Source organism: Lissotriton helveticus, chromosome 3_1 (genome assembly GCF_964261635.1).
Source record: "Lissotriton helveticus chromosome 3_1, aLisHel1.1, whole genome shotgun sequence".
Lineage (NCBI taxonomy): Eukaryota > Metazoa > Chordata > Amphibia > Caudata > Salamandridae > Lissotriton > Lissotriton helveticus.
In genome coordinates, this window is record NC_136061.1 from 1,539,700,069 (window position 1) to 1,539,716,159 (window position 16,091).

Consider the following 16,091-nt stretch of genomic DNA (forward strand, 5'->3'; position numbering starts at 1 on the left):
TTTGAGCTTGCGTACTACTAGCGGAATGAGTGGGAGTGGCAGAAAAGCGCACACTAATCTGCCTGACCAGTTCATCCATATCGCATGCCTTTGGACAAAGGGTGTGGAAACCTGTCGGCGAAGGGTGGGCATTTTGCGTTTGCGGGTGTGGCAAACAGATCTATGTCTGGGTGGCCCCACATTTTGAAAAATGTTTGAAGAACTTGAGGATGAAGTTCCCTTCCGTGTATCTGCTGTGTCTGACGACTTAGAAGATCTGCAATCTGATTGTGTACTCCTGGGAGATGTTCTGCCAGAAGATATATGTTTTGTGGAATGGCCCATCTCCATATGCTTTGCGTTAGTTGAGAAAGTTGCAAAGAATGTGCTCCTCCTTGTTTCTGTATATAATACATTGCTGTCACATTGTCTGTGCGGACAAGGACAGTCTTGTTGAAGAGATTAGTTGGAATGATTTTAATTCTAGAAAAGATGCCAGTAATTCTAGGTAATTGATGTGGAGCAGTTTTTGATGAGTTGTTCACATGCCCAGAATTGTGTTGTTTAGGAGATGGGCTCCCCAGGCTTTGAGTTATGCGTCCACAGTTGGCACTATTTGTGGAACTGGGTGTAGGAATGCCCACCCTTTGGAAATGTTTTGTGTGTTCCACCACTGCAGAGAGCGATGTGTGCGGCTTTCCACTGTAGGAAGGTAGATCCCGGACTATGGTTGCCCCCAGCTTTTTGCCTGGTGTTTTGCTGGTTTTCTGACTTAGTTGACCTGGGGCCCTGCTATTCAGGACCCCAGGCCCACTACTCTCTCTGTTAAAATGGATTCCATGTACCCTAGGTACATATCTGATTGGATACTGAGTCACCTTATCAGTCCCTGCACAGTATACCTTAGGTATCCAGGGCATAGGTGTACCCAGGGCCTACCAGGGGCTGAAGCATGTATTATGCCACCCCTGGCTGGCCATCCAAAAACTGACACAACTAGCTGCTTGACAGCTGGGGCAAGGTGGTGTAATCACCCTTTGCTTTAGATATAGTATACCTATATCTAAACCTAAAATGGGCACACAGATCTCCTATCAGTCACTCCTATGGCAGGCCTTAACAATCCTGGAGGCAGAGTGCTTGGAATCGTGTGAGATGGTGCTCTGGCATGAGCTGGGCCTGTCTGCGGCCTTCAGGATCTATCCCTTAGCCGTTTCCATGATCGCGTCAGACCATATACTCTTAAGTGCCTTATAATACTCACGGTTATGGTAACTTTGGTCTGACATTATCTAAACATGTCGTGTAAGGTGTCATACGCTTTGGAATACTACCCCCTCGCCAGTTCTGGCGACGGGGGTAGCATTCCACCCCTCTAGAGGGAGAAGACATGTTTGTAGCCTGTAACCCCGGTTAAAGTTGAACATAGCCTCAGCTCCACAAAATGGATGCTGCCACCGAGACACCAGTCTGCCCTCCTGCTGCTGGGAGTCCTTCCAGCGCGGGAGGCTTGGACAAAGGGTTTCCTGTCAGGGGCGGTGCTAGCACCATCCCAGACAGGGTTATGTGTATCCCAGGTAGGCAGGGCTATAGAGGAAGGTGACTGCAAGTGGCACCCCGGTGCTCACTGTGCATAGACCGGTTTGAACCAGTTCCAGGGGCACACCAGCCCCTGAGCTGGGGAAAGTCCGGCAGGGGAGAGGGGTGTAACCACCCCCCTTCCTGGTCCCACCCATGGGCAGGACCTAGTCGCGTGCCAGCCCCCTTTTTGAGAATAAAGGTAGGAGCAGGCCCCCTTCCAATTTAGATAATTCTGAATCTTGACTACTTTCCACGAATGGACTCTTGAACTACTTCTGAAGACTCTCCCTTCTGGCTAAGGAGTAGCCACCCTGCACCCGCAGGCACCATCCAAGCATCGCGGTTTGCTGTAAGTCTCTCCTCCGGATCAAGACTGCCCAGCTCGATGAGAACCGGCTTCCCTGGCACCTCTGACCTCTACCTGCATCATCAGCCCAGCTGAGATTCGTGGGTGTGACGAGACCTCGAGCGACCGGCCATCTTCAAGACTGCACGACGCTTGCCCAGCACGTCCGCCGAGGGATCCTCGAGTGAGTGCTTTGGGGTTTGAGAAGCCCCGACCCTGAGCAGCTCCAGCACCGAAGTCCAGCCCCCTTGCACCCACGAGATCTGCGTGGGGCCCTTCTGCTCTTTGCTGCTCACCGCGTTGTCCAGGTCACTTGCCCGTTGGCTAGTGGCCCATCTGACGACGAACCACGACGACAACACCGCTGGTCTGGTTGCTCCAGACTGGCCCTTGCTCCCCTCCAACAGAGGAGCACCCCGGACCCTCCTGGTCCACTCCAGACGCCATTTTGAGTCCACCGCGTGGGCTTGCATTTGCCAAGAGTTGTTGCCCCAATCCTGGGTCCAGCGACGTCGACAGCAGACACCTTCGTGGGACAGCTTGCACCTCCATCCTGGTCGCCGACAACGCCTCCTGGTCCGAGAGACTGCAGAGCCCAGCGTCGCCCACTCACCTGGTCGAGGTGACTTCGCCCGGTGCCATCCTGGTGCCCACCTAATCACTGGCTAGTGATTCAGGACTTGGTCCCCTCTGCTTACAGGTATCCATCTTCATCGATCCAGGCTTGGATCACATCGAACTTCATCACTGGTCGCCTGCCAGCAACTTCTTCTTTCAGGCTCCATAGACTGCAACGAGGATTCCCGACGTCTTTTCAGACCTATGCAGCCGCAGCCCCTGGGCTAGGTAACCTGAGCATTTCGGTGCTCCAGCATAGCTTAACTATCTAAGTGTCCAGATCCTTTTTCGTTTTCAGCCTATCTAGTCGGATTTGTCCGATAACTGTAACTTTGCATTTACTAGCCTCCATAGACTTTGTTCCGCATCCCGCGTGAGAGTGCACACTCTGCACCCGATCTCCCTAGGCCTCCTGCTCGTAATCTAAAGGTTCAGTAGTCTAGTCCTAGCGATCCCAAAGCCTCTGAGAATAGTTACTTACCTGCTTGTAGTATATGGTTTTTCGTGCCCCTCGGGCATTTGTGTAAATTGTGCAACTTAAAGTGTTTTCTTAAGAGTTTTGTATTGTGCTTAGCTCCCTGACTCATAAAGAGTTCAGGGTAGTCTTGTTATAAATAAATATACTTTGTTTTCATAACAACTTGTGTGGTATCCTTTCACTTGGTGTTCAAGAGGTAAATGTGGTGGTAAAACAGCTGGCTTAACACGCCCTATAGAGTTTAGCCTAAAGACTGCTCTTGTCCATGCTACTAGGATAGCTAGTCTATCAGGTTGACTTACAACCAATCATCAATAAGGGTCGTTTGGAATGATACATAGTGATCACTAGAATAGTGAGCACTGCATATCAGGCCAACTTCTCACATCCACCAACACCAGATCTGAAAGCTGGCCTTGAGCCAGGCTCCACTGACGTGCTTAGCATTCCTGTGAAAACCGCATCTGAAGTCTTGCATGAGGTACCATGAAAATGCAAGAGGCCACCATTCCTATGAGCTGCATAAACACTCGAGCTGGTAGGGAGTGTTGGGGTTGAAATTTTGTGATCAGAGTCTGCATACTGGCTAATCTAGATGGATTGGGGTATGCAAGAGCTTTGGAAGGATTAGTTACTTACCTGTAATACTAGTTCTCTTCCAGGGGTATCGTCATCAAAGTCATAAGCACCTGAATATTCCCGCCCATGTGCGGGACCCTGGAAACACAATCATATATGTGGAAAACATATATGTGTCTATATATATATATATATATATATATATATATATATATATATATATATATTCTTTCCTCCAATGCCGGTACATGCACTAGGGCTGTCACGGAGCGGTCCTGGATAGGCCACCGACCGACCTTTAAATTCCGTCACAAATACCTCCTATTCTTGAAGTAAGCCAGGACACTCGGAATCCATATGTAGAATTTTATTTCTGCAGGTGAAAAAGTGCGACGCGTTTCGCCGATAAGGCTTGCTCACGCTGTATATATATATATATATATATATATATACACACACATAATAAAATGTAAATGCAGCCTTCCATACACTAAGAGCTGAATAATGCTGTAAGGATTTCCCTTGTACATCACAAACAATACATTAAAAACAGGGAAAAAGAAAACAGCAAAGGATGTTTGAACACTGTATTAATGCTTAGCACTTAGTGTAATCCTGCAAAAAGGACTGAAAGCATTGACAGCTTGCAGGTTGCATTGTAGAAACATATAGAAAAGCTAACCCATAGCAGCATAGAAATAAACTGGCACCGTGCCTTTAAGGCAGCCATGACCCCTAGCTTCCCATCATGCCTCAGGGGTGACAGTTAGGTCAGTTGTTCTTTCCGGCTCCTTCACTCAGGACCCTGGTTACACAGCTCTGCTTTTTCTGACTTTTTGTCAGAAATTATCTCCAGTACAATGTTTTCTGTTTCGGATCGGTAGGATCTGGTTGAAACAGTTCTTCCTGGCTGGTGTCTCCTTTCGGTGCCAAATTTTTTGGTTCTGAACGAGGTATTGATTTCTGCTCTGGAGTCTAAGAAGGGGTTCGATGTGGAGTCAGTAATCTTTTTCAGATCCAAAGGTTTTTGGGGTTTCTTCGTATCCGAGGCATTCTGGTCTTTCGGTGCCGAAGAGCTCTATGCAGAGGCCTTTTTGGAGGAAATAGGAGTAGGATGTATTCCCGAATTTGGTACAGACTTTTTTTTGGGCACAGATATACGGCTTGACTGGTCCCGAGCCGCCGGAAGGCTTTTCCTTTGTCTTCGGAGCTGGGCCTGGAGGCGGGGCTTCTAAAGCTCTCTGTCACAACTAGGGCCTTCAGGCGAAGTTTTGACCCGAGCCTTCTTTTTCTCGGGTGGGGTAGGGGCAGTTGCACTCACTCATTGACCTGGAGTGATTTGGTTATCGTAGTCATCAACTTCAGACACGATGTCAAGCTCCTCCGAATCCTCTGCCTCTGGAATGTCGGCCCTTCATCGAAGATGTCTTCTGGCACCGGTGCAGATCGTTGCGCCATAACGTGTCGTAGAGCCTGGCGATCACGGATAGTAATTTTGGATCGAAAGGAATTGCAGGCTTGGCAATCTTTTTCCTCATGTTCTGGCGAGACAAATGTTGCAGACCTTGTGGTGGTAGCTGTGTAGAAATTTAGCTCCACACTGGGGGCATTTTTTAAATGGAGTCTTTTCCATTAGCCGTAGGACCGAATGGCGTGGATAGGCCCAGCAGCCCGCGTCGACGACCGGAACAGAGTATTTTCAAGTTAGCACGTCGAAGGGCACACAAATGAAAACAATACCATCGAGTTGTGATGGTTTGCGTGTTGAAAAAGGTTTGGGAACAGGGTACTGAACCGGAGTGCCGAAGTTACATCTGGACCCAATGGTGGGAAAAAACAATCTGAGGATGGAGTTGATGCCCATGGGCACTATTGTCCAAGGGAGGGGTCACCTATCTCGTGACTACAAAGACTTCTTCCAAGACAACAACTAACTGCAATCATCCGAGCCCAACACCAGACGGCAATCTATGCAAAAGTATGAATTCTGCTGCTCATATGCCTCGAACACTATTTTCTTCAACATGGGCAATTTCGGATTTAACAAAACTATTTTGCAAGAGTAAAGTAAGCGTATGTAAAGTGGTCATTCAGTTACAAGGCTGTCACTACCAAGAAAGAATAGTCGCCCATCACTCATAACTATTTCCAGACAGTGCGATCCAACTGGCTTACAATTACTCACATTGGCTTGGTCATCCCCATATTTCAAACACAGAGCACATTGACGGTTATCCTCCACATCAGGAGGCACAAGCAGTTCAGGACTGTCTTCTCTGCAATGATCAGAACCTAAAAGAGGAAAAAAGATAAAGGGTTAGGCAATTGTTAATGGAACAAATGCTTCAACTGTACTGGAGAATGAGGGTCAAAGTGAAAGATTGCTCATCTCTCCTGAAAAGCATTACTGTCATAGCTAGAAGGCTGAAAAGGTTTGTGGGACAGCACTTGTACCATCATGCGTGTGCTCACCGCCAGCAGTAATGGAAACTCAGCCATGGCTTACCTCCTGACAGAGCCAGCAGCATCATTCGTGCAAGACTCCTGCACAATCCGATCTCTCACATCAGGAGTTGCCATACTCTGATAACTGGTCTAGCTAACGGAAAAGTTGCTTACCTTCGGGAATGCGGTTACTGGTGGATATTCGAACCACAGTTTCCATACCTCTTTGGTGCTACACTGGATCAAGAATATTTCACACGAGTGCTCCTGCACACCGCTACGTGGCACAGAGCAGCTCCATGACGATCTAGTTCCACACCAGAAGTGGCAGAGCAGAATCACATGTAAGGGCCATGCAGAAAGCAGCCTCTGTATATACAATACCGAAGTAAGGTATAGTGTGCACAGAGTCCAGTGGATCCCCAAAGGCTTATAGATGTAAACACAGATAATACCTTACTCTCTACTTGTGGTAGTGTGGGAGAGCATCAGGCTTCATCAGAGGGTAGTGTTTAGCATGTATTGTACACACTCAGGCAAGAAATGATGTCACACTCTCTAAGACTGAACACAGACCAATTGTTTGTATCAAAATATTTTATTTGTTGTATTTATTTATAGAACGAAGCAGGACTTGGTACAGGAAAATAGAATTGTAATTTTCAAGACAGGCTGATCAGCAAGCAAGCTGGATGAGAATGACTTTTGTTACAGGTTTGTAAAATATTTAAATACAGTTGAAATTACTTTTGGATTACCTTTAATAACTTTTTAGAGTACTTTTTGGATTACTTAATCTACTCAGTGTGATTTGACTAGATATCACACGGGGACATTTCCTCGATAAAAGGTAAGTAAAACAGTTTGCCTAGAAACGCATTTGCTTAGGTTTCCATAAAAATTCGACTCCACACTTAAAACATTTTCACAGGAAAAAAGTAAATGCAATCGTATGGAGAAAAAGGTAGTTCTAGGTTTGCAGGTAAACAATCGGTCTTTGGGGTTGAGTTTCTGGGGTTAGAACAAGGGTTCCCCCAGGGTCAAAGATGTACTCAAAAAGCATCCTCAGCGGCACCAGGGCGGATGGGTGCAGAGTGCTGAGACCCAATGTTAGCCTATGGGGCAGTTGATTGGTGGCTGCTCTCGGGCAAGCCACAGGGTTAAGCTCAGGGCAAAGGAGGATCCAAGTTATCACAGCAAGTGCACCCACAGCAGCACAAGTGCAGCCGGGTGCAGGATCGACATTGGGTGCCCTGTTGGTTTGAATGGGAGATCTGCAGACAGAACAAACACTGCACGTTCAGGTAAGGAGGCTTCCTGGAGGCAACCATCGGATGGAGGGGTAAGTTAGGAGTCTGGGGGTTGCCTCAACACCGTCGTTTGGGCCATCCAAAGCCCTGAGGCGTCAGGCACTGGGGTGTCTTGAGGAGCCGGGTTTCCTTACCAGCTGCAGGCGGGATCGGGGGGACCCTCCAGGCATCGTCGGGAGGCTTGAGGTAGGTCAGGGATCACCAGATTTCAGGTCAGGATCGCTGGGGAGACATCCTCGTGGGGTTGGGCCACTCAAACTCGGGCCGTGGGCATCGGGTGAAGACTGGCGGACTCTTGAGCAAGTCTGGTGCTCATGAGAGACAGTCTTTGTAGGGAAGGCAGGGACGGTCCTCTACGTTCTGTGGGTCTGCTGGCTGTAGGAAACTTCAGGATTCGACTGGCACAGGTCGAGGCCGGGACAGGCAGGTAGAGCTGGGGCCAAGGCAGTTGGTGTCCTCCTCTTCCTTCAGCGGTCAGTCTTCTTCTTGCTTATCTGAGTAGGCAAGGTTCTGGGGTGAAAATACTAAATTTGTGGGTGTTTCGGGTAGGTCCCTTCCTTGGGGTGGATACACCTCCTATTAAGCCACCCTTCAGTGGGAGGGGGGCATAAGCCTCACTCTGGTTCTCTGGGTCCGCCCATCTTCAAGATGGCGGGGACTGAGTTGTGCTTCGTTTCTCCTCCCTTACCTGAAAGAGGGGGCGGGGGGGCAAGGTGGGTGCACCTTTTCTCCTATCTTGGTTTTCCCGCCGTTTCTCCCTCCCAAGTGGGGGATAGAACCGGTGGGGGCCCGTATGGTGGAAGCACCAAATGGCTGGGTCAGCTCATAAAGGAGGCAAGCCTTTGAATCTTCCCCTTCGTGGACCGTGCCCATCCTGAGGGAGGAGGCTAGGCACCTTTACCCAGGATGTGCTACGTTTCAGGACCCCGAGAGCGGGAGGCTCTCAACCCAGTGGTCCAGAAATATGTCTGGTGGTGGCAGCTGCAGATTAGTCACTCAGCCAGAACACTAGAGTTAGGTAGTTTTTCAGGGGCATCTCCAAGATGCCCTCTGTATGCATTTGCCATACAATCCCACACTGGCATCAGTGTGGGTTTTAATGTGATGAGACGTTTGATACCAAACTTCTCAGAATTCAGTAAGGTCATTATGGTGCTGCGGAGTTTGTAATGGCAAACTCCCACAACATATACTCTTTATGGCTTTACTGCACTTACAATGTCTAATAATTGACTTATACACTGTATGGGGTACAAAGCTCCTGCAGCTGCACCCTCACCAGTGGTATTGTGCACCCAGCTAGAGGGGTGTCTTACCTATACCATAGGCAGTGGGTTGTAGGCATAGCACTCTGGTATGGGTGCCATGTCGAAACTTCACTTTTCTCTTCACCAAAACACACAGTCAGCAAGGGCAGTGTGTGGGTGTTAAGGTATAGGGCCTCTAAGGGGGGCACAATAGGTGCTGCAGTCCTTAGAGGCCTTCTAACCCTTGTCACAGTGCCCTTGGTACCCATGGTACCTTTTACATGGACTTACATGTGGCCATAGAGTTGCCAATTGGGTTTGCAAAAGTACAGTTTTCAGGGAAAGAACATACATCCTGGGTACCTGGCTAGTAGAAACCCAGGGCACACTTTAGTCAAGAGCATCAACATCAGGCAAAAAGTATGTCTGTTTGGTGGGGGGAGGCAACCATGCAAAAAGGGTAAATTTCCTACATGCCATCCCGCACAATGCTAATTTCTTGCGTTACTGTTTCTGTACCCCCAGAGCACTAATCAATTGTGCACAGCTCTAATTTGGGATCCTTTTAGATGATAAAAAGAGGCCACGCTATAGAATAGGGTTGCTGGTGGGAAGTGAAGAATCTAGGGTTAGATAGAGTTTCCAGCAGAAGGAGCACTACCGAAGGTAAACTCTTTTGATGGATACTTCGAATCACAGATTCTTAACCTATAGAATAAGATACCAATGCAGTACCTTTCAAGGGTGGAGGGTTTTGCTGCGGGTGCTCAGACCAAAAAGTCCCGCAGGATAAAAAGGGGCAAAATGCCCTTCCTGCCTGGACCTGACTGTCAAGGCAATAGCACTTGGTGAACGTGTGTACTGACAACCACATTGCAGCCTGAGCGATGTCAAGAACAGGCACTTCTCATGCCAATGCATTGGTAGCAGCCTTGGCCCAGGTGGAGTGAGTATTCAGTCCTCCCAGAGGCTGCTTCTTGGCAAGTGTATAGCAGACCTTAATGAAGAGGACTATCCTGGTCTGATACACCTTCCTAACCTTAGTTTGCCACTGAGAGCCCCACAAAAAGATTTTCTACCTGAAGGTTTTTGGTGCAACTAATGTAAAAGCTTATGTTTCTTTTCTGGGTCCAGCCAACAGAACGCTCCTGTCTTTCGAGCAAGTTTTATTGGGATGGTTGTGAATTGACCAAAGTGAAAAGAAGCCAAGACTTTTAGCAAAAAGGCGGACCTGGTCCTCTTCACCAATTTGTGCTGTCAGACTCCCAGCCCTACATGGCAAGAACAGATGCATACTGTGTAATTAGCATTTTAGCTGGAGATCACATTCTTTGCAAAGACTATATAGCAGTAATCTCCCAAAGCAGTGGCTAACCTGTAGCTGTTGCAGTGGTTTGAAAGAGTGTATGTAGAAATGCCTGGCCCACACTCGCTAGCTGTCTTGCTAACAAATCTGAAAAATAGTGTTTTGTGAATGTGTGAGGTGTAGACCATGTTGCAGCTTTGCAGATGTCATCTATGGAGATGTTTCCTAAGAAAGCCATAGAAGCCCCAAGTATGCCAGTGGAGTGCGCTTAAGGGGGAATTGTTAATGTTCGTTTCGCTTTTGCATAGCATGTACGAATGGACAAGTTACTTACCTTCGGTAAGAAACATTAGTAGTGATAGATTCCTTACCTTAGAATTACCCCCAGGCGTCAGACTGGATCCGGAAAGTTTTCGTCAGCAGTACCCCTGAGCGTCGCTAGGTGGCGTGCGGCTCCGCGTCTGTCGCTGGCATCGTGGTTGGCCGAGATGATGTCGCGGGCGCTACTTAGATGCGCCCACGCATGCTGACGTCAGTGCTGTACACGACTTTCCGAGCCAGGAATGCAGAGCCATGCAAGAAACTGACCACTGCTGCATTGAAACTAGGGCCCTGAAAGGAAATACCTTGACCCTAAAAATCAGTTTGCAGAACAAGGAGGATGGGTGGGGCGGTAAGGAATCTATCACTAAAAATGTTTCTTACAGATATATCGTTACCGAAGGTAAGTAACTTGTCCATCTGAAAGAAACATATAGTGATAGATTCCTTAACTTAGAATAGATACCCCAGCAATACCAACCCCGGTGGTGGGTCTGCGAACCAAGATCACACCAGAAAGTCCCGGAGAACAGAATGGCCAAAGAAGCTGTCTCTCCGGACTTGGCTGTCCAGGCAGTAGTGTCTAGCGAACATGTGTAGCGAGGCCCACGTAGCTGCCTGACAGATGTCCTGCAAGGGGACTCCCCGACCCAGGGTAGCAGAAGCCACCGTGGCCCGAGTGGAATGGACCCTCAGCCCAACAGGAGGCTCCTTCTTTGCTAAGGAGAAGCTAATCTTGATGCACAAGATGATCCACCGAGAGACGGTTCGTTTGTGCATCGCCCGTCCCTTCTTAGCGCCCACGTGACCAACAAATAGTTGGTCATCCACCCGGAACTGGCGTGTGCGATCCAGATAGTATGAGCGTACATTTTGGGTCCAGACGGTGGAGCCTCCGAGGGATGCTGAGGCGGAAAGAAAGTGGGCAAGGTGATGCCCGATGTGGAAGGCTGTGACTACCTTGGGCAGGAAAGAGGGTCGCGTCCGCAACACAACTTTGTTGGGATGGACAGAAAGGAAAGGAGGTTGAAAAGAAAGGGCATGGACCTCACTCACTCTCCTGGCAGAGGTGATGGCAACCAGGAATGCAGTCTTAAGAGTGAGAAGACGAAGAGGACAGTTATGAAGTGGCTCAAAAGGAGAGCAACTTCAGATAGGTCAGAACAAGGTTCAAGTCCCACTGCGGCATCACGAAAGGAACAGGGGGAAACATACGAGTGATGCCCTTCAAGATCCTATTTACAACGGGGGACTTGAACAAAGAGGGCTGATCAGGTAGCCTTAAGAAGGCGGAAATGGCAGAGAGGTAGCCCCTAATGGTGCCCAGAGCAGAGCACTGCTGGGCAAGAGAAAGAAGAAAGAGGAGAACCTCAGAAAGGGAGGCAGAGAGTGGATCCACAGCCTTTGCTGTGCACCATGCCACAAATTTGTTCCACCTGCAGGCGTATACAGATTTTGTGGAGGGACTCCTGGCTGCTAGAATTACATTCCAGACTCCAGGAGGCAAGTCAAATGGCCTCAACTGTCGCCGCTCAATCTCCACGCATGGACTGGACTGGACAGGTTCGGGAGGAGGCCCCTGTAGCTGCGACAGAAGGTCCTCCTGAAGAGGCAAACAAATCGGGGGATCGACTGACATGCTGAGTAGCTCGGGATACCAGTGTCTTCGTGCCCAGTCCGGAGCCACAAGGATGACTTGGGCCCGGTCGCGCCTGATCTTCTTCAGCACTCGGGGCAGAATCGGTATAGGCGGAAAGGCGTACAACAGACCGCAACTCCACCCGCGACGAAAAGTGTCTCCGAGCGAGTGCCGCCTTGGAAATTCCAACGCGCAGAACTGATGACATTGCGCGTTCTCTTCTGTGGCGAATAGTTCTAACCAAGGCTCTCCCCACTGCCGAAAGAGACCTTGCGCCACGTCCGAGTTCAGACGCCATTCGTGATCCATCATGCACCGACGGCTGAGTTTGTCCGCCCTGGCGTTCAGGGAACCTGCCAGGTGTTGAACAACCAGGGTCACGCCCTGATGTTTCAGCCACTGCCAGAGGCGCAAAGCCTCCTGGCATAGGGTCCACAGCACCACCCCGCCCTGTTTGTTGGAGTACCACATGGCGGTGGTGTTGTCCGTGAACACCTGCACTACACTTCCCCGGACAGAGGGAAGGAATGCCTTCAGCGCAAGCCGGATCGCCCTGAGCTCCAACAGGTTGATGTGGAGCCAGGACTACGCCGAAGACCAGAGTCCTCTGATCTCCGCCTCTCCCATGTGGCCCCGCCAGCCCAGGAGGGACGCATCCGTCACAACTACGTGCTCCTGTTGGGGAAGGGAGAGGTCCGTGAGCCACCACTACAACTGTCTCGCAGTGCCCTCCGAGATCAGGACGTGGTCGGATAGGTTGCCCTGATGCTGGGCCCACTGAAACTTCAGGTCCCACTGCAGAGCCCGCATCCGCCACCTGGCGTGATGCACCAGTAGGATGCAGGAGGCCATCAGCCCCAGAAGCCGCAGCGTCAACCTGACCGAGACCCGGGATAACGGCTGAAAGATGGGAATCAGAGCCTGAATATCCCGGACCCGCTGTTCGGGCGGATAAACCCGAAATCGCGCCGAGTCCAGAACCGCTCCGATGAAGAGGAGCTTCTGAGAGGGACACAGGTGCGACTTCGGCACATTGATGGAAAACCCCAGCTGGTGCAGGAGGTCTGCCGTCGTCTGGAGGTGGCTGACGACTGTCTGGGGCGAGCCCGCCTTCAACAACCAGTCGTCGAGGTAGGGGAAGACTGAAACCCCTAACCGGCGCAGATGAGCTGCGACCACCGCCATCATTTCCGTGAACACCCGTGGGGCGCTGGTAAGGCCGAAGGGGAGCACGGTAAACTGAAAGTGCTCGTGGCCCACCATGAACCGCAGGTAGCGCCGGTGGGCAGGCAGGACGGGGATATGAAAATAAGCGTCCTGCAAGTCCAACGCTACCATCCAGTCTCCTGGGTCCAGGGCAGCAAGGACCTGAGCCAGTGTCAGCATCTTGAACTTCTCCTTCCGGAGGAAGCCGTTGACGTTCCGTAGGTCCAAGATAGGGCGTAGGCCCCCTTTGCCCTTCTTGGGTACCAGGAAGTAGTGGGAGTTGCAACCACACCCTACTTCTGGCCCAGGAACGCGCTCGATGGCCCCCTTGGCCAAGAGGGCCGTAACTTCCTCCTGCAGAAGTCGCAAGTGATCCCCCGATACACGGTGGTTCTGCGGTGGCATGGCTGGAGGAGTCGCCTCGAAGGGGAGGGAGTAGCCCCTTCGGACGATTTGCAGCACCCACCTGTCCGAAGTGACGGTGCGCCAGTGGAGGTGGTGATGGGTAACCCTGCCTCCAACTGGCGTCACATGGGCCTGAAAGCACGGACTAGGAGGGTTTTGAGGCGGATGCTGCGGGGGAAGGTGTGCAAAGGCAGTGTGTGGGTGTCAGGGTACAGGGCCCCTAAGGGTGGCACAATAAATGTTGCAGCCCTTCGGGGTCTTCTCTGATCACCATGCCCTGAGTACCTAGGGTACCATCTACTAGGGGCTGACAGTTGGCCAGAGATGCCAATTGGGGTTTAGTTTCAACACAGTTTTAGGGAAGGAACACAGGCCCTGGGCACCTGGTTGGCAGGAGCTCAGGGCACACTCAGTCAAGGCACATCAGCAGTTCAGCAAAAAGTGGGGGCATACCAATGCAAGAAAGATGGCACTTTCTCACAATAAGGTCAACCGGCGCTGATCCGGATCCAGGCCTGGATCCAAAGGGGTCCTGTGGCGCCAGAGCCGGCAAAGACCTAGGCCCCCAACCTCCGCGGGGTCCAGAGGCGCACCAGCGGAGTCGGTACGCCGAAAGATGGCATGCATGTCAAACGTACAGAGCTGGGCGGGAGTCGCTCCGGGTCACGGAAAGGGACGGAAGCTCGGAGTCGACCCATTGAGCTCTGTGCACGGAGCCACACCACCCATTGGCCTCGTCGGGTCGGCCGAACGACGAGTAGAAGTCGAAGAGCGACATTGCTTCTTTGACTTCTTCTTATGCTTCGACTTACCCGACCCGATGACTTGTCGGAATGGCAATGGCTCCGCGACCGGTCCTACCACCTCCCTCTCGAACGGGACCTCAAACGGCACGGAGCGGACTGTCGTCGTTCAAGCAGCTTTCGGGACCGCTCCTGCAAAGCCTTCGGCGTCAACAACTGACAGTTGGAGCACGACTTGGGGTTGTGGTCGCGCTCCAGGCAAAAGAGGCACACGCGGTGCGGATCCGTCACCGACAGCAGCCGTTACAAGAACCGCAGGCCTTAAAACTGGGCATCCCTCATGCACCTGCTCGGAGTTGAAGACTCAAAACACAAAGCCGACAAAAGTCGAGAAAAACGTAGTCAAAAAATGACTGAGGTACTGCTCTTCCCGGATCTGCGCTGGCTGGTGCGGAAAAAGAAAGAACTGTTGTCAGCACGCGAGGGCGGCGTCTAAGTAGCTGCTGCGACGTCATCCCGGCGGCCAAGACGCCGACAACGGACGTGGAGCCGACCGCCGCCATCTTCCGACGCACAGCGGTACTGCTGACGAGAATACTTTCCGGATCCAGTCTGACGCCTGGGGGTACTTCTAAGGTAAGGAATCTATAACTAACGTGTTTCTTTCAGATGTAAACGTTATAATGAGGAGGATAAATCCATCTATAGGGCTGCTCTAAGGAAGCATCATTCTTTTGTGAAAGGGGCGAAGAAGCTCTGCTATGAAGGAAAGATTGAGGCAGCAGATAACAAATCCAGGAACGTTTTCAAGGTGGTGAATAATGTTATGTCGCCTATGGCATGAGCTAGAAGCCATCAATCTTCGGTTGAATGGTTTGAGCAACTGGCTTCCTTCTTCCGTAACAAAATTCCTAACATCCAGTTCGGCTTTAATACAATCCCATTGAACGATGCAAGCCTTACCACAGCTGAGGTGGTTACTGGGGTTGTGGAGTGCTCGCTATCATCATTGAACACTATTTCCTTGGAAGATACCATAGCGGCTATTTGAGGTATTAAATCGGGATCACCATCTGATCCTTGTACACCTATTCTTCTAGTTACGGGGGCACAGGCGAACATATAGTCAGGGCCAAAGGAATTATGTGACTGTACAGCTGCAGAAATTTTCACATAATTACATATTTGCCGTACTTGCCACATAATCCATAATGTGCCGCATAATCTGCAGTTTTTACCCAAGGGGGGCAGGGACGATTCCTTTGGCTCCTTCTAGGAACCTTTTGACCACTGGATAAGCGACGGAGCTTCTTCCTGTCTGGCGCCTTGTATATGCTACTACTGCTGCTAGGTGAACTTTTAGTGATGCATAGGTAAGCTTACAATCCTGTAAATGTGTTAAGTACCTTAGCACTGTTTTATCCGTTGTGTTCTTTTTGAAAAGCCCTTCCGTGAGACACCATGGAGAGTATTGTTTCCACTTTGCCATATAACACTTTCTAGTGGTAGGCCTTCTTGCCTCTCTTAGGATTGCCGTTGTGTTCTCCGGTAACTTTAGGTGCCCAGACTTTAAGTCCTCAGGAGCCATGCTGCTAGGCTTTTGGCCTGTGGTTCTGGATGTAGCACCCTTCCTTCTTGCATTGTCAACAAGGCTTGCCTCCTTCACATTTTGTGAATTGATCCCTGTGATATTCTCATTATTTCCGAGAACCAGGTTTGTCTTACCCATTGTGGAGCAATAAGTATCATCTTGATGCTGCTGGTTCTGCATTTGCTGATCACCTTGTGGAGTAGTGGTATCGGGGGAAAAGCGTATGCAAATATCCCCGACCAGTATTTCCACAGTGCATTTCCTACGGACTGTTGCTGTGTTGCCTGGATGTGAAAC

General features: G+C 50.4%; 1 protein-coding gene across 2 annotated transcripts in view; it reads right to left on the reverse strand.

Annotated features, from left to right (window-relative positions):
* KMT2A (lysine methyltransferase 2A) overlaps positions 1 to 16,091 on the reverse strand; it is a 1,541,152-nt gene that overhangs the window by 662,973 nt on the left and 862,088 nt on the right. For both annotated transcript variants that reach the window (XM_078682247.1, XM_078682245.1), the window contains exon 20: positions 5,767 to 5,873. In XM_078682247.1, coding sequence (XP_078538373.1) covers positions 5,767 to 5,873 — 107 coding nt within the window. The remainder of the gene's footprint in view (positions 1 to 5,766; positions 5,874 to 16,091) is intronic.